This window comes from Empidonax traillii, unplaced genomic scaffold (genome assembly GCF_003031625.1).
Source record: "Empidonax traillii isolate 1590-97213 ecotype Southwest subspecies unplaced genomic scaffold, ASM303162v1 scaffold867:size481033, whole genome shotgun sequence".
In the NCBI taxonomy this organism is placed as follows: domain Eukaryota; kingdom Metazoa; phylum Chordata; class Aves; order Passeriformes; family Tyrannidae; genus Empidonax; species Empidonax traillii.
The window spans coordinates 343,791-367,304 of NW_020956060.1; the positions used below are offsets into that span (position 1 = coordinate 343,791).

At 37.1% G+C, this 23,514-nt stretch overlaps 1 protein-coding gene across 1 annotated transcript in view; it reads left to right on the forward strand.

Annotated features, from left to right (window-relative positions):
• The window catches only part of SYT10 (synaptotagmin 10), a 37,646-nt gene extending 14,511 nt beyond the window's left edge, over positions 1-23,135 (forward strand). Inside the window, exons 3-7 of the mRNA XM_027902361.1 lie at positions 5,747-6,311; positions 18,049-18,169; positions 18,480-18,651; positions 20,120-20,249; positions 21,100-23,135. Of these exons, the coding sequence (XP_027758162.1) occupies positions 5,747-6,311; positions 18,049-18,169; positions 18,480-18,651; positions 20,120-20,249; positions 21,100-21,171 (1,060 nt within the window). The 3' untranslated portion in view covers positions 21,172-23,135. The remainder of the gene's footprint in view (positions 1-5,746; positions 6,312-18,048; positions 18,170-18,479; positions 18,652-20,119; positions 20,250-21,099) is intronic.
• Positions 23,136-23,514: the final 379 nt, after the last annotated feature.

The following is a 23,514-nucleotide window of genomic DNA, read 5'->3' on the forward strand; positions in this document are numbered from 1 at the left end:
TTGCAGAAGAAACTTTCCCTCTCCTATAAATAAATTATAGATTAACTGCTGATGGCACATTTCTTTAAGACATGGTTTGCCAATTTTGGTGTCTATTATAGTGGAATTAAAACCCCAGTCTAAGTATATAGGTCCTTATTGACAGATCTTAAAACAATACAGATTCTGTATAGGTCTTTAAATAAAATACATGCATGCAGCATTCCTGAAATGGTTTCTTTGATATTAAAGTGGAGGAAACAAACTTTTAGTTTGTATTAGGTAGTAGTAAAGTAGTGAAGATGTGCAGGGACCTATAGTTTCAAATGGGATTTTCTTCAAATACTGTCAGCAGATTTAATGCATGGAAAACAAACAGTGAACTGCAAAGATCACTTTCTAAATTGATAAAGGAAACGTTTGACAAATGAATGGAGAAATTAAGGCCAAAGAAGGCACCTGAAGTACTGTGTAATGCCATAAGTTAGAATACTATGTAGGAAGTAGCTTTCTCTCAATAAACCATTTGCTAAGGAAAAACATTGTTACCAAAACAAAACAAAAAACAAACAAACAAACAAAACCAAAAAAAAAAGCAAAAAAAAAAGAGGCCTATGTTCACAGGAATCATTAGAGGCACGAGATTGCAGAAGATACATGCTTTACTTTTAGTGGCACATACTGTGCTGGCCTTCTGTGAGCCCTTAAGATAGTGTTTTGCCAGTTGAGTGTTCTCATTTTGGTGGTGAGTGATCAAGTGCTTTTTCCCAGCTATCCCAACATCATGAAACAGCCAACAGGCAGCCACAGGAGGCTCCCAAAAATGAGAGCACTCCAGCCAGGGGAGGTCTGACTGACTTCAGCAGCTGAATCATCTCCTGAATTATAAGACTGTACAGATGGCTTTAAGCCACATTGCCCTGGCTATGCCTGGCTCCAGCTACTGTATCTGTCTGCTCAGAGAGGGAGCACAGCATCCAAGTTGTTCTAAGGAACATTTCCCACAATACTGGGTTGATAATTTTGAAATTGTAACTGTTACAGTAAACACAGAGGGACCAAAATTGGTACAGTTTAGTGTGACAAGGCTGTTACTCAACTCACTATTACCTAACTGGATACTAATTGGAGGAGTTTTATCCATCATTTACCAACAGGTAAATCCAGGTAATCAGACTGTCTGACTTCCTGAATAGATAGAAGAAATTGCTGGCTGGCAAAGGATTTGAGTAGTCCCTGTGGTACTGTAGGAGAAGAAAGAAGTTTCAGAAACATAATCTAGACCTGCTTCAGGCTGTGAAAATATTCTTACAGACCTCTAGAGTGATTTGGACTGGGATCTAAATGCCTATAAAATATCTCTGACACTAAGGACAGTTTTACAAAAGTAAAACCTGCTATCAATCCTATTCTTTCTGCATATGTTGGTAACCTTGTAAGGGAGTTTTCTTTTTATGCTGTCTGGATTATGAGGGTTAAATCTCTACTGAAAGGGACAGTTCCTTTGCTTTGAGTAAACCTGATTTTTACACCATAGCCAGTTAATAGCAGGGTGTTTGGATATATATATCTTACATATATATTTATATTATATATATTTTATATATTATATTAGAATATTTTATTATGTTAATTTAATAATATTTTATTAATATATTAATATTATATTATAATATTTTATATAATATATATTTGTATATATATATCTTATATATATATATATAAGATATACCTTCGTTTACAGTTTGCTGAAAAACTCTACACCCTCACCACAAAAAATGTTTAGAATTAGATTTGTCTTAAAAGTTACCCAGAAATAGTAATCTCTGTGTTTGTAAATGCATTTTATCTATACTGCTGCCTGCCTTAAGGGAGTCTTAACTTTCTGACAGCTCATATTAATTATTGCTGCCAAGAATATCATGTATGAGAAGAAGGCTGGACATTTAGGCCAGCTTTCTGCATTATTCCTGATTGTGATTTAGCCCCAGCTGGCAACTGTGTACCAGCAAAATGTCTAAAACTTGGCTTTGGTGTTCTTCATTGGGGACTTCTAAATATAGGGGAGCTGTTCGCAGAGGCAGAGGTAACACAACTTCTCTTGCACCATCTTCAGTGCAGCACTGCTTCCTTGTCCTCAGGAGTCCTGAGTGATTCAAATGCATTCCCTTGACAAAGGATCAAAGAGAAATGTTTGCTGTCTGGATTGTCTTCTCTACACTGATCTCACCTGAGCTGGGGCAAATAAAACGCTTGTAACCAGTTTTATGATAGGTTCAAACAGCCATCAACTTCTTAGTTAAAAAAATAAAATCATATTAAGTCGTTGTAATTGAGCACAAAGATTTTAATAAACCACTGAGAGCAACAATAAAATGCACCTGATCACAATTTTTAGACTGTGAATTTAACATAGAGACATGTTAATGTAGCAAAATGATACATTTCTGCTTGGATAGAATTCTATCCTTTTTATACTTCCCGATAATATGAAAATACCTTCTTGTTAAAAACTCTTTAGTCCTTGATCCCAATTGACCAGTATACTGTGATAGAAGAACTGCAGCAGTGGTGTTCATTTACAACACTGCCTTTGGTGTTTATTTCTTCTATGTGTTATTGTGCACCACTATTTCCAGTACTTTGTGAAACTATTCTCTAACACAGTTTATTGCTGCTTCAAAGGTTCAGCTGTATTTTCAAAGAACACACTTTTGGCTCTCTAGCATTGGCATGGCATGTTGAGTCAGTCAGTTCCCAAGAGGCACAAGGACAAAAGGCCTGGGAATGTTAAGGTTAAAGAAAAAAGAACATATTTGTTGACTTTAGTGTTAGCAAGGAGGAGACAATAGTCTCTGTTCTGTCTAAATACCACAAGTGACATGCTCTTTCCTGGATTTGGTCCAAAAGATTGCTCTGATGCCATCTAGGAAAGCTAGACCAGTGTCACCCCTCATAAAGCTCAAGTCATGTCATAAATCAGCATCCTATCCCTCTCTTTTTTCGTACAAACGGCATCTTACTGAGCTAGAAATCAGCTTCACACTATCAATCACTACTCCTATACAAGGACAGTTTTATATTAGAGATTGACATACAGATTTATTGTCACTCAAAATACATCTATTCTATGCTATGGAAGGCAAGTCTATTATAGGAGTCAGTAGAGGTTAGGTACTTGGATTTGCACATTAGAAGCTTTGCCACATTTTCACAACCTGGTTGTCTGACATCCTTGTACTTCATTATCACAGTCATTAATCCCTTTGTTATTGCAGAACAAAGGAAGATAAATATGTTGCCATGGCAACAATGAAACATCTTAATAATTAACAGACCAATTAGCTGTCTTGGTGAAATGCTGTGACTCAGAACAGATACTTGGCACTATGTAATTAGGGCTATGGCTTACTAGAGCAAAAGTGGTGCTGGTTCCCACAGGGTGCAGCCATACAGCTGCACCCTTTTACTTAGTGACATCTTGCAACAACTACATTCACTAGAGGATCTGGTGTGCCTAAAGCTTAAAAATTTGAAAGATTGATACCTTCGATATCATAAATTTGGTGTCTTATATATTACTTTTACACGCTGTAAGCCAGATCTTCATAAATGCAAGAGAAGTTGAAGAAAAGGGAATTTGTCATCTACCCGTTTTCACTCAAGATGGAAATGTCATACAATCAGCTTCACTATTTCCCCTGTAGATCCACTACTTATGTACATCAGTTTTAAACATGATACTCCTATGGCAGAGGGATTGGGATCTTTAAGGTCCCTTCCCACTCAAACTACAAGTATTGGGGATCTCAGTACCGCAGCTGCAGGTATGAGGAGCACTCAGGAAGGCCTACCTGCACAAGTATCCTTAGCAGCGATAAAAGCAGCAGTAACACAGGTCTTCCTGGACCTCATTATGAGTCAAAGATGCAAGAGAGATGGTGCCTGAATTGCTGCCTGCCCAAACATTTATTGCACTTCGTTTTGGGTGGAGCTCAGTTCCTTCTCTGTTTGGCAGACCTATGAGTTTGGACTCTCAGAGGACGAAGACTGTGAAACTCCCTGGGGACAATATTGCACTTTTCTGACTAACTGGGGCCTTTTCATTCCTCATTCCATTCCAATGTAGACATCATCTACTATGAATTCAGGGAGTTCTAACATTTAGGAAAAAAGGAAATCTTTCAACTTGTCTGTCTGTGAAGAAAGAAAGGCAGAATGTGTTGCAAGAGGGTTGTATAGTTCATCTAAATTTGAGATCACACCTGGATTTTTTGGAGCTACTTCAAATCTAGACTATGAAGTTCTCCCTCCTCTGTTCTTGTGTTGTGCTAGGACTGCTCCCAGCACCTAGTAGTACTGAAACAGCTGAAAGGGGAAATGTTCTTGTCTATTATTTAAGAGCTGCAGATTACCCTCTTGTATCTCTGCTCAGCAGAACTGCCGTAGTTTTGTGCCTCATGCCTTCTGCAACCCCTTCACTTACAGCAAAAATACAAATAACATCTATGAAATGACTCCTGGTTGCTTTCAAATGGACAATTTGCATTTCTGATTTAAAGAAAGAAACACACAGCTGTGACACCTCTTGTTTTCAGAACACAGCACCACAGGGAAACCAAGCAATAAGGCAAGGCTACATTTGGCGTTAATAAGCAATTGATTGCAAAAAGCAGAGGAAATTCTGACAATCGGATTGCTCTGTAATGGCAACTAAGTGTGCTCACAGGAGGATGTAGTGAGCTTTTGCAGCGCTGATTGCTGGGGTAGTGAACTGGCAAGAAAATGTGAAAATGTCTAGAACATAAACTGGATAGTGTAGTTGTAGTAGAATCTGCTGCTGATAAATACTGTGAAGCTTTTTGACCAGTGTTTTTATATTACTGTAAGGCTGTATGGTATGCCAGGGGTTTGATTTCAGTCATAGTAGGAATGGCACAGATTTCCATTTATGTTCATGAGCCCATAAATACATATGCTTATGCAACACTGTATTCAGAATTACAAGGATTTTACCATTGTATGTTAGTACAGGGATCAGCTTTCAATACACTGCACAGCAGACAGTGGGAACAGAAGGCAAAAAAAAAGCTGTCACAGAAAAATATTGACCAAAACTTTGAAATGTACTGCAGCTAGAACAAAATCCAGAAGGATTGGAGAAGGCAGACTGTACTTCAGTGTAGCAAATACCAAGCAGGTGTATATAAAATGTTGTAGGATGGCAAGACACTGTGGTGAAAAGCTCTAGACATAGCTGTCCCTCTCAGACGTCTTTCACAGTCATTGCTTTGAAGCTTGGTAAATATTTAATTGGAAAACCACCATGGAATGCCTCCAAAAACCAGGGAGTACTGATGACAATTCTGCAAGTGCTTTTTTTTTTTTTTCCTGCCTGACTGTACTTTACTTGGGCCCTAGCACAGTGGGATCAAGCAATGCTGGAACTGTCAACTTGTTCTGTGAAAGAGCATGAATTCAGTTTCAGCTGCATAGTCTGAAAGCAAGATTATAAATATATGTATTTCCAAGACACTGAGTGTCTCTCAGGTCAGGAAATTAATTCTGAATGCTTATTTCTCTCAAGAAAAAAACAAAGATGTTTTAACACTTGCAAAAAATTGATGGGGGATTATTTTAAAATAATATTTAAGATAGGAACTCGTATTAATATGGTATTCTTGTATTTTCTGTTTAGCAATGGTCTTTCCTCAGAGATAACCATGGCTTGTTTTGTGTGTGTGTGTATGTGTGTATGTGTGTGCAGGCACAATTCTTTCAGGAGGCACTTGCCGAGGCAGATGCAAGTGTCCAGTGTTGATTTTAACATGGGGATGGATCCGATTTTGCAACGGGGAGAGACGACAACCAGCATTGGGAGAATAAAACCAGAACTCTACAAACAGAAGTCTGTGGATTCTGACGGGCAACAAGAAGATGTGAAAACATGTGGAAAACTTAACTTCACTCTCCGGTATGATTATGAAAATGAACTTCTGGCTGTCACAATTGTCAAAGCCTTAGATCTGCCAGCTAAAGACTTCACAGGAACATCCGACCCCTACGTTAAGATTTATCTGCTTCCAGATAGGAAAAAGAAGTTTCAGACACGAGTTCACAGAAAGACATTAAATCCTGTCTTTGATGAAACCTTTCAGTTTCCTGTAGCCTATGATCAACTCAGCAACAGGAAATTGCATTTCAGTGTTTATGATTTTGACAGATTTTCTAGACATGACATGATTGGGGAAGTTATTCTTGATAACCTTTTTGAAGTCTCAGATCTCTCCAGGGAAGCCAATGTATGGAAAGACATCCACTGTGCCACCACAGTAAGTAGTGTGTTCCAAAAGCATTGATATGATATTTTCATTTCTCTTTTGTAGTTTGTGGCAGTGTATCCTGTTTATCAGCAGAGTGTAGAATAAAGAAAAAAAAAATTTACAAAAAGTTGCCAATATTTTCTTTTGAGCACAGAAAATTAAGATACTTGGGAAGCTATAAAATTTAATTACTAAAAAATCTTCTGGGAACATACTGTCATCTTTATGTCTCACTGTGTATATATAAATTACGTTTATTAATTAAATACTACATCATGAAAGTCACTACCTAGGAAGAACTATTAACATTCTCCTGTTAGCAAAACACCCGGTCCTGCAAAATGACTACCTATTAAGGAAAAGGACCCATCCTATCCTGCTCTCGTTAGCAGATTTTCAATAGGTTAGGTGTCTCGGGAAGAAAGAGGCTAAAAGTGCTTTAAGTCTAAAATGTTCTTTGCTGACTGCCCTGTGCTTAGGGTCCTCAGTAGACGTAAATGCGTTGCTGCTGGTTACTTGCAAAACTCAAGAGACACAAGCAAGTAGAATTAGGAAATAGAAATTAATTTGTTTACTGTTTCAAGCAAGAAAAGGAGGCCTGTGTACGGATGAAAGTATGGATGGCACGCTACCAGAGAGAAAAACAACAATCTCCAAATGTTGTCTTTATTAACCTTGAAATCCAAACTCATCCTCCCTAACTGGAATTTGAAGGACAAGAAAAGGCATTTAAAATGTTGAGATGTAGGATGTTTGTTTTGGTCTTGGTTTCTTTTTAACTGTGCTATTTATATAGAAGTTTCCTCATCCCTTGCTCTGTAGGTAAACAGTCTTACTCTTGATTGTTTGAGCACAAGCTAGACTTCCATATGAACAGAGGGCAGACCAGTACTAGACATTGCTCCAGAGACAGGAGCTTCACACCATCCCTTCATTAGAGCTGGACACTCCACATGCCTTTTTTACCAAATGTTTTTGTGATGTTAGTATCTGCTAGATAGTGAAGTCTAGGTCTGCATAGTTAGAAAGACAAAGAGGACTGAGCATTAGCCCTACGTTTCTTAAGAAAGGGGAAACACTGGGGAGTGTAGCATAGTGGAGACAGTTTTTGAATGTGAATTCACAGCAGCAGCTATTTATTTTAATTGCTGAGTCTACCAAACTGGTCTGAACAGCCTTAAGCACACCTCCAGAAAACCGAATCTGTGTATGCTTACTTTGATCTAGGTCAGATTTCAGGTAAATTTAAGAATTGTGTTCTCAAGCTTAAAACTGAATCTGTGTTTAAGGTCTTGGAATAACATAGTCCAGTAACTATTTTTTAAAATTTATTCTAGTTTTGATATTATCTTTAATACTTTAGTAATGACTTAAATGCTCACTGGCCCTTTGCAGCAGGCATCTGTGTGAGATGTTTTAGCTGATAACTAGAATAGTTTCATAAAATTAGAATCTCTGGACTGTTCATCACTGGTTTTGAGCAGATTGAAATGCCATACCAAATTATGGAGTTGGGATAGATACTAATATACATCTGGATGAAAAGGATTGCTAAACTTGGCACTGAATACTAATTCAAATTTCTTCCTTGTTAAGTGTTAATGCATGAAGTTATAGTACCTAATTCATTCTACTGGTGTTTTGATCTGTATGAAACTTAAAAGAAAGCATGAAGTTCTTGGATTTCAGCCTTTCAGCCAGTATAGTTTACAGTACTGCACATGAATGAAAAAGTTATCTCTATTTAAACCATTAACAATAAGCATATAAAATTGAGATATCTTCTAGTATTGGGTGACCTCATTAGCTTTCATAAGCCCTTCTCTATTCTCAGAAAATTATGTAAGAAACTGATTGAATTGATTTTTTCCTGAAAAATTAAACCCTCCTATAAGATGTCCTGTTCCTATATGTGCAGTGTGCTGCCCTGTGTTTCACTTGGGCTGTTTCATGTAGATTAAAATTGGCTAATAATACAGGTTTTTAGTTCTGGCATTTCAAAAAGTGTAAGCTGAGAGATCCAAACCTGCATAGGAATAAACACTGCATGAGATGTTAATCAGTGGGGACTTACAGTCTTAGGCACCAGATCTAAAGTTTATAAAAGTCATTAACTAGCAATTAAATAACTAATTAATGCTTGACAGAGTCAACTGAACTTTGATTAAGCATTGAAAAAGCAATATGCAGCTACTTTTACAATTGGTGAAAAAAACCTCTACTGCAAACAAACATGCTTTGATGTTCATAAAGAACCTTTGAAAATCAAACAGGCTGTCTCAGTGGAAAAGGCCATACTTACACAGCAGAGCCCAGGAACCAAGATACCATACTGCAAATATATTTCTCTCACGCATTTTTGTTCCTCACCTTCGCTCTGTTTTGTTGTGTGTTCTGTGAAGTTTTTCGTCCCTTTGCTTAGACATGTTACCTGCACCCAGTGATCTGCTCATGCTGTTGCTAAATGATAGATGGTGGAAAATAGATAGAAGTGATAGATCAAAGCATTAGTCCAAAACCTAAAGGACACAGCAGAAGTAGCTGGGCTGAGCTATGAGTCTTTTACACCTCTTCCATAGTCAAGAATTTTCTATTCAGAAAATTCTATTACCTGCTTGAAAGGAACCTATTTTTATGACACAAGGCTGCAGTCTTGAACACTGCTAGAGAGATTTACAAAGAAAATTAGTTGCAACATTTTACCAGTGAAGGAAATTAATGCAGGAAATCAGGAGATTCTTGGTTATGCAAAGACTCCTTTTCAGTAGCTAACATAATTTTTAAAAGGTTTACTTGCATATACATAAAAAGTTTTTATTTGGTGCAGGAAATACAGTCTGGGAAAGACCAGACTAGACGGTTGCACTGAGTCCTTTTTGTGGTAAAACCAATGACTCTGTGGGAATCTACAGTTTTAATACATTTTTTTGCTCATAGTATAATTTGAAACTATTCTATAGAAGTTCAGAATGGGGCATACACACTCATTTTTATTAGTTTGGTTTTCAACTGCTGATATGTATTCAAATAAATTTGTTGTGTTGAAAACCTATAGCATTGCATAATATATAGCATGTACCTGTTGTAAACATTAAGGTATTTTCATTTCTTCATGATAGGTTATCAAGATAAATTTGGTGTAAAATCAGTTGTGGAAGAGATGTATCCTAAATATCTGATGATATTAATATCTCCAAATTTTGCTGATACATGGATGATTGAATTTTTAATAAGTACGCCATATTGCTTCTGTTCACTCAATTAATTAAAAAAAAAAAAAGAAAAAAACAAGAGGCAACTTGGGACCACCTGTGAAGGTTGTTCAGTATATTAGAATATCATAATTCTTAATATGCTTTAGGAAATTAATTCATAACATCAGAGGCAAACAAATAATATCAAATGGATTGTTTAATCGACATATTTTTTTGAATTGCTTGTAAATTCTCCATACATTTATGAGGTTTTGTTACTATCAAAAATATACCCGCATACTCTAAAGAAGACTCATTTACTGGAATTACTAACAAGCACTTAACTCCTAATACTCAGTGTCTTAAAATTGTCTAGGCAAAACGTCCACCTCTTGTGATCCAATAATTTCTGAATTTATTAACTTTCTATCATACTTTTAAAAACAATTGATTGCTTTGGAAATCTCTGCTTCTAATGTCATTGTCTAAAAAAATTGTCAAGTGACTGTCAGAAACACTTTTTTTTGAAGGTATTCTGTGGAGTCTGTTAGAGTAACCAATTATAGGAAACTATGCAATTGGGGGAAAAAAATAGAGCTCAGAATTTAGATAAAAGCCATTTCCAGCACAGTGGCGGTCTCCTGGGGATCTTAGCCATCAAAATGTCATATACTTGTAGCCTCTTGAATTATCTCATGTAGACAGATGGAACTTGATTATTATTTAGTTCTCCACACCAGGCATTTCAGTGCTGCGGTTTTCTCATTTGTGAAGTGGAATGTAAAAGAAGGTTTTGTAAGGACATAGTCTTCATGTGATGTCCATGGTGTATGATTGCTGTTGCTAAAGCAATTGAAATGTAAGTGGTGTCACTGGGAAAGATAGAAGTGCTTAAATATTTTTTTTTTTTTACATTTGTCTCAGTTCATTTATGTTGAACACTGGCCAGAGTAAGATATCACACAGGCAATCCTACTGGTTGTTGGCTTCTGTTATGGAAAGAGATTCTTCTGCCTTCCTTTTAAAACAAGAATGAAGCCCATCTCTGAAGTTCACCCAGAGCAATTGCAGGCACTGTATTTTCTTAGTTTTCTCCATGGTCTGCTGCTTTGTAAATGGACAAAAAGGTGGTACTAGTGGTAGAAAGCTGACAAAGATATACTATTAGCGTTTCTGGAAATGCACCTAAAAACTACTGGAATGTTAAACAGGTGTGAAAGAGTGAAGGCATGTCAGTGTAGAAACATTTATCATCTCTACAATGTGAACAGCCCCTTCTAAGCCAAGAATTGTTCTGCTCGGGGCCAGTGATAAAAAGGATACACATGACCAGTGCTGCTGCTGAGCAGTTGAGAAAATACTCTAGATCAGTCCTAAGAGGAAACATTTTGAGGTTTTTCATTTACGTTTGGGACTGCTTAAGGTGTGGGTGATAACTAGAAAAAGCAATGGAGAAAGGGGATGTTTCCATCCAGTTACTGAAGGCAGGGAAGGTTACTGTTATTATTCAGTGTTTCTTTTCATTGGAAATGACATATTATTTGAATATTCTGATTTGCTAGAGGCAAACTACTACTTTCAGTCTACCTTCAAAGTAATAAATACTAAATAAACAAAGAACGTGGTTTCCTCAAAGGATTTTAATATCTCTGCATCCAGACAGTACTGCGGCAGCTATGCTAAGGTACATGGCTTGTCTGGCCTGCTGTGCCCTAAGTGCTTTCTGAGTTTCTCAGTGCAAATAATCTCTTTGCAGAGGATGCATTGTGGCTTCAGAAGAGCATCCTTATATGGGAAACCATATACAATTTGGTTCCTTCGAGTGTCAGTAGATGCCACGGTTAGTTCACAGAAGTACCTCTGTTCTGAAGCAGGAATGGGTTTCTTGGCTGCGTGGCAAGATGTAATTATCCCCCCGGTGCACAAGACAGATGGTTACGTACAGAGGGGGTGACACAAGAAGCACCCAGGAGCCTTGGCAGGGTGCTGTTGAGAGCATTCAGCCTGCTGGACCCTGCGTGCAATCTCAGGGAGTCCTCCCTCTGCAGTCCGGACTGCAATCTGCAGCAGTGCTCACCCAGAGCTATCAGAGTGTCAAGCATTAGGCCTCCACAAGCAGAAGGCACAGTCATCACAGAGCAGCAGGCCCCACTGCTTCCATACGGTCTTCCACAGAGGCAAGAACAAACACAAACATAATTGATTCATTTCCCAGGACAACAGCTCAACTAGTGCTGAGAGGGAAAAAAGAGCTGAGTTCAATATGCAAAGAATAACTGGAGACAAAAATAAATATTAGGGGTGGGGACAAGGTTTCCAAAGTAAAATCCCCTGGAGAAGTGGTAGAATTAGGTCTCCAGTTTGAGTTTCATGTAACTTTTAACAATTTCTGTGGTAGCACGGATACCATCAGATTCTGAATGCATAAGTGAGAAAACAAACTGGTAGATTTTTGTTCTGCTCTTTGCTATCACTCTTTTAACTGTTGATCTATATCTCAAAACCAGAAATATCTTAATATGTTCTTAGTTAATCTGAGGGGTAAGGCATCCTTCCTCTTTTTTTTCCATTCAACCCCAACATTTGTCATTTTGTTTTACTTTATCCCTGATTCTTGAAGCTTGATGTCAGTAGTTTTTACTGGAAAGCCAATATATATATAACATGCCTCTAAATAGAACAAGAAAGGGATAATTCCTTTGGGGGAATTATCTTCTTGCAGTATTCAAGTAATCCAAAGGTTTAGTTCTGCCAGTGCATTTTTTCTTTAATTTTGCATAACGTAATGAAAAACAATTTTCAGTGTGACTAAAGGAAGCAGCCAAAAGTCTAGCAACAGAAATGCCTGAATAACTTCTTAGATGGATAGAAAATTGCTATTATTATTATTATTATTTATTACAGATGCTTCCTCAAAATACAACAGAAAAAGAAGAGAAAAAAATTTGAAAATTGCTTGTTTAGGAATTAAGTCCAAAGGGAATTCATGCTACCCTTTGTATTTTTGCTATGCTACTCTTACATGCAATCTTTAAAACATAATTTAAATTACAATTAATAAGAAAGTTGTTCTGGATATTAAAATTGAGATTAAGAATTGAAATTATTACTGTGGGTTATGATAATATGAATGATAATGAAAGTAATAAAACCCAAGTTTCTGAGGGAATTTAATTTCTAATGCACTATTAATTATGCAGATGCTTGTTATTTTAACCATGGAAGTTAATGACAGACTAGCAAAAAATAAAAGCATATAAATTTTTTAGTTCCAGTAACATTTACATAGTTCATTGGAAGAATCCATAGCAAATTGCTCTTTTAAGACTTTGTTTGAATTTCAAAACTTGAAAAGCTAGGGGAAAAGAAGAAGAAACAAACATCAGTGAAAAAGTGGTCTGGAGTTCATTTGTGATTCAAAAATTGCACCTTATTTTACATATCAGCTCCTTAGAAGCTTTTCGCACATACTAGCATAGAAAACCAGTTAAGATGTTGGCTAATAGAAGGGAGACTATAAAAGTTGTTACTCTGACAGGATAGTCAAAAAATACTTTTTCTGTTCAGTTCGGGATTATGGGTGTTGATATGTGAGTAAAAACTACCCTGAACATGGAAGGACCTGTACCTAACTTCCCCCCTGAATTTGTGGAGGTTACTAATTAAAGTTGTCTCTCCTATTGAATTTAGTGGAAACAACTGGGAAAATTAATTGGAGTAAGTGACAGCAATGCTTTTTCAAGCAACAGCAGTTCCAAAAACTCGATCACTTTAATTGATGCTCCCCTACAACTTCTCCAAACTCTTCCTCAGACCCTTCCACTGTTTATCGGTGTTATGAGTGGGGAGCACAGCCTCAGTAGAAATCCTGCTAATTCTGCAGGCATAAGGGTGAAAATGAGGGCACTGGTGTCCAATGGGTATGGTAACAAATATAATACAATAAGGAACCTTTTTCATCTGACTTTACCAACTTCTGGACTGATTTCCCAAGAGCCCATAAAGCAGGGAATGCAGACAGATCTTAATGGATATCTCCTAATGGAACTAATGGAAAAAATTATTAGCACATGGTTGGTTGTGTGGGGTGAAAATTACGCTATTTAAAAAAATCTGTATTCCGCAGATTAAAAAAAAAAATGAGGTTCATCTGAATAAGTGACATACACACATGAGATCATTGTTTTCTGTTTTTTTATTTTTGTTCTACCATCACCATACCAGAAAATGGATTGAATAGAAGTAAAATGGTAGCTATAAAAACAACTGAAGATGGTGTAGTGTTTGCCACTGCTCCAGTTCCTTAATGCTGTGTGATGACTTATGAACACAAAAGGGAAATAAGAGATATGAAGTACCAAGAAATGCTTCCATTTGCATTAGTGCAACTGTGCTTAATGCTGGTTTGTCTGTACCTGTTACTGGAAGTCGATGGGGAGCACTCATTACAAGTGTCTGTAAAGCTAGCAGCTGTTAATTGAAATCTTAAGTTTAGTTCCAAAGGAAAAAAAAGAAAAAAAAACAAAACAAAAAAAAAAAACTCAAAATAGGTCTAGGAAAGAGATAAAATTTCATAGGAGTAATGTAAGTAATATGCAATTCTATAATATAGGTAATATAGGTAAATATAGGATACATGTAAGACAATCTGAGGCATAGCTAAAAATTTGCATGACTGGCAACTACCGAGTTCAGGATTGTACCTTCTGAGTTGTGTTTTGTTTGAGGTGAACTTTAATGCAGACATGGTTGTTGCAGGCAGTGTGTGCCTTAGCTTCCTCAGATTTGCTTGTACTGAAGGGTTCCTGTCAGATTATTTGAGTGAACTTAATTATGTAGTGTATTATAAAGTGAGAAAAATATAGATTTTCTAGAGCACTGAGATTCCAAAGCAATTTGCATCCTATTTTTAAGTCTCAACTAAAATCAATAATGCTTAAGGATCCAGGGAATTTAAAAATGTTACTCATGATAATCAATGTTATAGACAAAGACTGTCATAAGAAGTTTAAAGAAGCACAAAGCCTTATTTTGTTTGTTATCTAGATCTGAACCTGTGTTTGCAGCTCCAAATTCATAAACCTCTTGAGTTCAAGTGAACAATAAAAGTGTGTGTGTGGGGGAAAGGTGATATCCCAGACATTTCATCAAATACTGAGTCTCTGATGCTATCCTATATATATATGCATAATTTTAATCTTAAATTTTCAAAAGAACATTTAAGAGTTCAGAATCTTGTGCTTCACACTCTGATTGATTTCCAAAGCATATTTATTTTAATGATTCTTTTTAATTTCTTAATTTCCAGGGGACTTGTAGAGGTCCTAAGAAAATATAGTTAGCTTCACACTCATGTATGAAGAAAGACCACCATTCTTGGCAGATACTCAGAGTAGAAACTGAGTAAAAGTCCTAGGACTTCCTATTCCTTACTGATCAAAAAGACACAGTGTACAAAACTGTCAGCAAACAACAGATGCCACAAATAGTACCAAATGAAATTAAGAAGATAAAATCATCCCAATTGTTTAAAAGATTCTGAAAGAAGTTGTATTTTAACTCAGTCTGGGGACCATGGGAACTCCTAGTCTGTAGTGGCAATCTGTGACAGCCAGTTCTCTCCACCAGGAGGAGAGTTAGGTGTAGTTTATGGACTAGTGCAGGGTAACCACTGATTTTGTTTCCAACCCTTTGATCTTACAATGTCTGACTCATAAATGTCTTTGATATTGACAAGCATTTATGTGAAATATTATTTATTCTAGTTTGCTGCTGCAGAATTTATCTATTGAAACATGAGTGTTGTTCCATAGTAAGAGTCAGACCTTTCAGGGCCGCACAAGCCACATTTTTTTCCAGATATAGAGCATAGATGTCAGAAAATTCCTGCATAAACAGTGGAGTGATAGGGAGCCTTTTCCCAATCCTAAAACCATCACTTACCACTTCAGACTGAGCAGTTAGCACACAAGTTAAAGAGCTCCAGTAACTTCAGTATCTGCCTTTTGGACAGAGTGAAAAGATCCCCCTCATTGGTTTTATGAGCATTTCTTTTTGCATTAAGGCAACTTCCTTATACATTGAATGGTCAAAAACACTGTGTGTGATTGCAGGGCATTTTCCAAGCCCTTTTTCAATATTCATGCTGTTCAGAAAGGAAAGAAAAAGAACTGGGCATGAGACTCTTATGGTTGCCATTTTATTAAGCAATGATGCTTTTCTCTCCTCTTCAAAAAGTACTGTAGAGTAACCACCACATGGAGTTTTGCAAGCATTTTGAGCAATGCCTTTTTTAAAGTATTTAAGTCATAGTGCATCGCCCTGTCAGTATTCTTCTCTATCAGTTGAGCTCACCCAAACTTTCAAGTGTCTATCCAATTTCTCTCATATAAATAACAGAATACTCAAGTTCATGTTCCTGTCTTCAAAAGTGAATTTTTTTTCTGTTCACCTACAAGTCATCTCTCTGAAGAAGGAAAAATTGGGCTTTTTTATGAACTGCCAATGTTATTTCATATCCAACCTGTCTTCGTCACCTCTCTCAACATGGACCTTAAACTTCAAAGCGCTGAAAGTGGGGGAACTGTTCTTTTCAAACAAAATTGTGAGATCTGTTTGACATATGGATATGAAGAACAACAATCAGACTCTGAATTCAGAAAGTAATGCTTGTAACAGAAGCTGTGCTTTAACCAGTTTTCATATATAACAAAAACTGTAAAATATGAGAGCACTTGCCACTTTAACAAATGAGTGAAAATAATTACACTTAATTTGTTCAAGTTTTATTTTTTTTTTTCTGAAATAGAAAAGTGAGTTTGGTAATTTACCCTGTGCCACAAAATTCTGTGCTCTTCCTGTCAAAGAAAGGGGTTGGCCTAAGGAGATGTCAGATAGCTGTATTTGTACTATGTGGACTGAACTAGTTAAATCATTTTGAAATCCTGAAAAATCTGAAATACTGACAAGCATGAAGTTTTCCCATAGTGCATGTTCACATGCTTATCAGTCCGTTAATTCTCAGAACAGAATCTCAGCAAAACGACTGAACGTGTGAATTGACCAACCTACACAAAAGTCAATATTTTATTACCAGCACAGCAGAGAATTTAAAGCTATTCCAAAACTACATTCTTCAATATAAAGTCTGCAATGCAGGGAAAAAACCAAACCAAAACAAAACAAAACCCAAACCCTGAAGCATGTGATTAAGTCTGTGTTAAGTCAAGAAAGATCTGAAGCACCTATTTCAATTTAGACAGAATATTAACCCAAAGGTAGTCAATAAAACTCTTCATATAAGCAGCTGAAGAACGTTAACAAGAAGTCACAGTCTTGCCTCATAACTATAAACAATGTATTTGTCATCTACACAGCAATCATTATTTTAATATGTTCCATTTAAAAATATATCATGCTTGCCTCCTGAAGCCAGAACAGCTGTAGGATAAATCCAGCAGCTCTCAAGAGAATCTGTGCTCTCAGGGTAACTGTAGCTTTCACAGATAAAATATTGAAGCTGAGCTGTTAAAAATAAGCTTTTTAGTAGTAGTCAAAAAAGGTCCTTTGAGACCACATGAGCATGCTTGAGAGTGGCTGCCTTACAGAAGTGGCTTCCTTTCATGCTCCTTACAAACTCGTATCATGAGTTCTTAATATGCAATTTTCTTTTGGTCTTTTTTTTTTTTTAGGGGGTGGGGGGAGTTTGGGAGCGGATGTTAAAGTTTAGAACAAGAACAATTTAGAACATAACTAACATTTCAAGAACTAAACTTTTACAGTATTAGGACAATTATATAACTGTGAGAAAAGAAAAAAAATAAGAACTGGTGGAAACTCTTCCTTATGTTACATTTCTCAAGTATTGTAGAACTGTATAGCAATATCATATTGCATAAATTTACAGCACATTGTCTCAGTCTAGGAGCTGTCTCTTTGTGAGGATTATTAAGATCCATATGGGCCTTACCAATCTTTCTGAGTATATAATCCTCCAAAAAGCTGTTGTTGAGCCAGGAAAGCTGTAGATGCTACTCCTTTACTTTGCTTTTCTTCTAAAACAGAACAACCCCTCAAAGCACATTAAAAGCAGTAAATACAGCAACTTTTACAAGTATGTTCTTCTTTGACAGGATTAGCTTTTCATTCACATACAGGTGTCTAGAAATAAATCTCCTACATAAATTCAAGTGTTGTTGATAGAGTATGAGTTTTTTCAAGAGCAGAACTTGACATTCTACATTCAGCACCTTTTCATTTGTGTGAATTCAACACAAACTTGTCAGGAATCCTGAAAGTTTTGGTTCTGCTTTTGTTTTAATTTCTCAGTTTATTAATTGTACATCCTGTCCCTAAATTATTACCCTGTTGTTACTCTTTCTGTACTTTATGGAAATAATTTTTTTAAATTACTTATGATCCCTTCAAAATGCATCTGAGGATGCAAAAGAAGCCTCTCTCCACATTAGAAGAGAAATTCCAAAGTTTTGCATGATCTGTACTGAATTGTTGGCAGTATGATCAGATTTCTAATCACTGCTTTGCTTTTTCAGGAAAGCATAGATTTGGGTGAGATCATGTTTTCCCTTTGTTATTTGCCTACTGCTGGGAGAATGACATTGACGGTCATCAAATGTAGGAATCTCAAAGCAATGGATATAACTGGAGCATCAGGTGAATCTACTTTTTTTTTTTTTTAAAATAACAAAGGAGAGTTTCTTCAAGAAGGGGATGAATAAGAACTCCTTGGGTTTTCTGTGTTTAACGTGGTTGTGGGATGGAAATAGCTGGAGAATGGATATAGACCCTATATACCTTTCCTTTGCCTTTACAGCATGTTGAAAGCAATGCTTCCCAGGGTCACTAAGATCTTTGGAATTTTCTATCTTATCAATATTACATTTCTACAACTAACATTGTCCTTATGCTACACATTTGAATGACTTTGTGTCCAAATGTGTGCAACTGATTTTCTGTCCCTCAGATCCGTATGTCAAAGTGTCCCTCATGTGTGAGGGACGAAGACTGAAAAAGCGGAAAACCACCACGAAGAAGAACACCCTCAATCCCATTTATAACGAGGCCATCATCTTTGATATCCCTCCAGAGAACGTGGACCAGGTCAGCCTCTCCATTGCAGTGATGGATTATGATCGGTAAGCACAGTTTGCTTTCTGACCGTTAATCGTCAGTGAGACAATACCTGATCATTGCAAGTCACTGCTTTCTACCTCCTTGAATAAGCAGCTTCAGAGGTACAAAAGATAAAGCCTTAGGTTTTTTTCCTGAAGAGGTTTAAAGCTTCCACACTTTTTAGCCTTTTATCTATGTCATAAATAACTGTGATGAGGGAGAAATATGGCTCCATCTTCCTATGGACCATTAGCATTGGCAAACATTCCTGTACACATCTGGTGGCTGTACTGTGTAAAAGCTTTATAAATCAGATATATCTTCCAGTTTAAAAAAATCCCTCACACCTCTTATTTCTATTTAAACGGCAGGTATTTGAAACCAAAGAAAATTTGAATGATTGAAAAAGAACTAGATGCTAATTGCCACATTGAATTAAATAATAATTAATTGGTTGATTCAGTAAAGTTACCTTTGAATATGTAACCTTTAGGTTCAGCCCTCACTGACAACATATTTAAACCTCAGTTATCTGTGTACTTCCCCCAGAACTGACAAGAAGAGACTCCTGCTTAGAGTGACTCAAGGACTGCAGGTTGAACTAGACAGTGACTGACAGAATCCTGCCTGAGCCAAGTCTGCTTCATTCAAGTGCTATTAGTAATGAGCTCTTGAGATTGCAGGGCAAATAAATGCTGAAAGTCCAATTTAGTAACATCACCCTTCAGACTGTTTTTCCTTGCCATTAGATTTCTGGTTGTCCTCCAATTTCTGTCAGTAAGACTTTCTCTGTCAGATGTGAAAGAGGCACTGTGGTGCTGTTAGTTGCACAGCAACTTGCACACTTGCAGTCCTCCTCAGCTGCTCCTTTCCCAGCATTTGCTAAGAGGAAATTAGAAAGCATTATTGTAAGGTACATAAAGTCAAGGTACAGAAAATTACTTTCTGGAGTCCCTCAGCAAGTCTATGGCACTGCTAGGAGTATGAAGTATTAAGGTATAACCTATTACAGCTGTGATGCTTACCTTTCACTTTTCTGACTGAACTTCCAAAGATCACAACAACTAGAGCTGGGAATAAGTTTATGAAATGATGTCTGAAGGATCTGTAGCTTGAAATGTATACCCCATCATTTTTACCTTCCTCTCCCACAAAATTCAAGCATGTTTTCTTTCTAGGTAATTTTGTGTATTATGATCCTTTTCTGTCCTTTTGTCTTTTGGGTTGTAACCTTTTAATGGTAAAGGTTATGTCTTCATTGCTATTTTTATAGCTGCTAGAAGCACTCTGATAGTGGCTGGAGGTTTTTGATGTTACCAATACAGAACTTAATATTACTATACTACCATTAAAACTAATATCTGTAATAAATGCTGTGAAAACTTTGGTCGTGTACTCTGTGCCACACTAAACCAGTAAACAGAATTGTACATCAGATGTTATTAAAACTATTTTTATTAAAAACAAATTCTGTCTCTCTACAATTCTCAGAGTAGGGCACAATGAGGTCATTGGGGTATGTCGGACAGGCATTGATGCTGAAGGGCTTGGAAGAGATCATTGGAATGAAATGTTGGCTTACCCACGTAAACCAATAACTCACTGGCATCCACTACTGGAGGTAAGAACTAGCAAAATTTTCTCATTCTCAGGATATTGGATGTTTTTGCCTCTCACACTTATGTGCTTCTGAGAACAACAAAATCAATGCAGCATCTAAATGTCAGCTGCAAGATCCTTAGCACAACCTAAGTCTAGTTGCATGGGTTTATTGATTATTTAAAGGGACCACTTCAAAAGTTTCCATGATGCTCTAATGGCACTGCAAAATTACATTAAGACATCAAAAATTTCTAGAGTTTATGATAAGGAACTTACATCTACTTTACAGATCATTTGCAAGAATTTCAAAAGGTATCATGTTCTATTCAAAAACCTTTAGCGGGAACAGTTGTTACTAAAACACTGATCTGAAATTGGCCAGCAAATTGTGCTAAATTCAAGGAACATACCAGCAGCTCCCTCCAGAGCTGTTCAACAGACACTTATTGGAAGCTTGTTCGAATGCATAGGTCATTATATCTATAAGTCCTTGGACTTGAAGTCCTGCTTCAGCCTGCTGTGGCCACATATTGCTAGTGTTCTGTATACAAAATGCTCACAGGTTTGGATTCAGAAAGGTGCATGTGGAAGCTTTAAGAACTTATCTAGGTTTGGAGACAGAGGTACCACCCCTGACTAGTGAAATAAACCCCCTTATGTGAAAAAGTTAGAGGCATTTTTAGGTCACTTAAAAATTTTCTTTCCATTATTAGCTCTGCTGGAGACTTTGATGCCAGAGACTTTGATGCAGAGGCTAGAAAGGGTCTGGATGTGATTTGAATTCTTTTTTGAGAGAATCTCTCCTCTGAAATGAGTGTGATGCACAGCCAGATCTGATGACATTTGTAAACATAACACTTTTCTTGCAGCTACCTGGCCGAGCATCCAGTTTTGATAGCCAAGGATCTTGTTCATCACCAAAACCTCCGCTTACACCCTAAGGAAGAAGAGTGGATTCATCATGCTCAGTGTCCAAAGCTCCCTCCCATCTACATAAACAGAAGGTTCGGCTTCCACAGATGAACTGTATCCATATTTTTTTATTAAAATACATTTTTCCTATTCTAAGTCTTATTATACAGTTTATAATAATTTCTTAATGTATGAATGAAGTTGACTCCAGTCTAATATAACCCTTCCTTGTGCAAATTCATTCACCTGTTTTATCGCTGGCATGTATCCAGTGTCATACCCAAGCAGTGTTTTGATATGACCTGTATCTTTGCATAGACGAAGAGAACAGAGGGAAAAAAAAATCCCTTAAGCAATTCAAAACTACTGCAGTTTTTAAGGCCTAATTCTTTTGAGGGAGAGCAAATAGTATAAATATATGTATCTCATGTCATAAATTTCTTCTAAATTGCACTAAATCCTGAGAGACCTTGCAAGACAGCATTCCAAACTGAATGTTGCATGAGAAAAAAAAACAACTGTTGTCATGTTTTGAGTGTAAAATCGGCTCATTCCTTGGGCAGGGAGGAAGGGCTGATCAAAAGTCCACCAAAGCCAATGGCAAGGATCTACTGGCTTTGCTGGGTTTTAGTTCAACCCTTATGGAACAGGCATCAGAAATGGATCTATGCAGTTATAATCTTCCAGCAATCACAATGCCAGCTGCCCCTGTTATCCTGTCCAGCAAAGCAGCCAGGCACGTGCCCCCAGGCACCAGAAGATGGTTTCCTTCAGCTGCCCAGTGGCTGACAAAGAGCTGTCTGGGGTGTCTCTGTGTGGCACTGACAGTGCATGTACGGGTATTGCTGTGGAAAGGGAATGTCTTTGCAGTGAGGGGTGCGGAAGTGGATGCAGCTCCACAGGGATGCAGGTGTCTCCTGAGGAGGTGCATCCAGCCCCTCAAAACAGTTTGTTGCTGGCATCATGCAGTCCTTGCCTGATTTTTACACAAGTCAAACTAGGAGAGAATGCTCTGAAGTAAAGGAATTGATTTAATGTGTTTTATCTGTTCAGAAAATTGAACAAATACTGCAGTAACCCAGAATGTTTTTCAGCTTCTTGGTTTAATGTGACAGATTGAGATTACTTTGAAGTTATTTTGACTGTATGCATAGCGCACGGGGAATAGTTTCTGGTCGCCAGCTGTATGCCTCTGGAATTATATACTAAATATGAATTTGAGATATTTAGATATGTTTTCTGTCAGTATATGGAGAGAAAAATTGAAATGTAGCTATTTATCAGAGTACACAGTGACAGCAAATGCAAAAAAAACATTGGCTGTAGTCGGATGATTTAAAAACTATAAGAGAACTACATTTTATTTTGTGAATTTCTCTCTTTCAAACACTACAGCTCACCTCAGTTGGATAAATCAGATAGCTATTTCTTTTTTCTTTTTTCTTCTTTCTGTTAAGAGCATGGCAAAGACTGCACAGTTTGGTCTGAGATTTTGAAAGCTGAGCTGTAACTAGAAAAAAGTTGAGGTTTGGCACTTTTTGTATCTTTGCAATATATAAAGAAAACAGAAGACAGTGTTTGTGTTTTCCAAAACAGCATTTTTACAGGAAAAAGGTGTCATAAATGAAAAAAAAGGCCAATGGAAGATTGGTTTAAGATAATGAAAGAAGTTTTGAGAATTAATCCAGATATGAAGGGGAAAGGTAGTTTTGACAAACTTCTGAAGAACCATTTTGGGTTGGTTTAGCCTGGTTGACACAGAAAATGTTTATGACAATCCAGTCCCTCCATTCCACTAACTAATCTCTAAGGCAGTCAATCATGCCTCGAAGTGTCTTAACTGCTCCAAGAAAGTTAGGAAGGCTGGCCTTAACATTGCAGATGTTTCTAAGTCAAAAAAGGAGGCAGGTTTTACACCTTACCTTCTGTGACTACAAACACAGCAGACAAGCAAATGAATATAAAAATCAGTCTTTCAGACAGTCTTTACAAATAAATTTAAAACATTAAAAAAAAAGAGGGGGGGGGGAAAGAAAAAAGCAGAAAAAAAAGAAAAAACTCCAGCCCAAGTTCGTGAATGTCTGTTTCAGGCTGCTGTTCATGGCCTCTAGGCGGAAATGGTTTCTCCCAGAGAGGGTTGGTAATTCTGAACACTGATCCTCCCTGCTTAAGATTGTATTTTCATCACCATAAATACAGAGTGGTCTTGCAGAATTTCATTCCTTCATTTACTCTGCGTGAGTAATTTTTTTAATAGGAGAACAAGCTCTCCTCTGTGAGGTTCTTTCCTCCCATCATTATTATCATGATGAAATTCTGTGGCCTAGTTAATTTTCAACATGATTCTGCAAGGTTGATATAGAAACAGATAT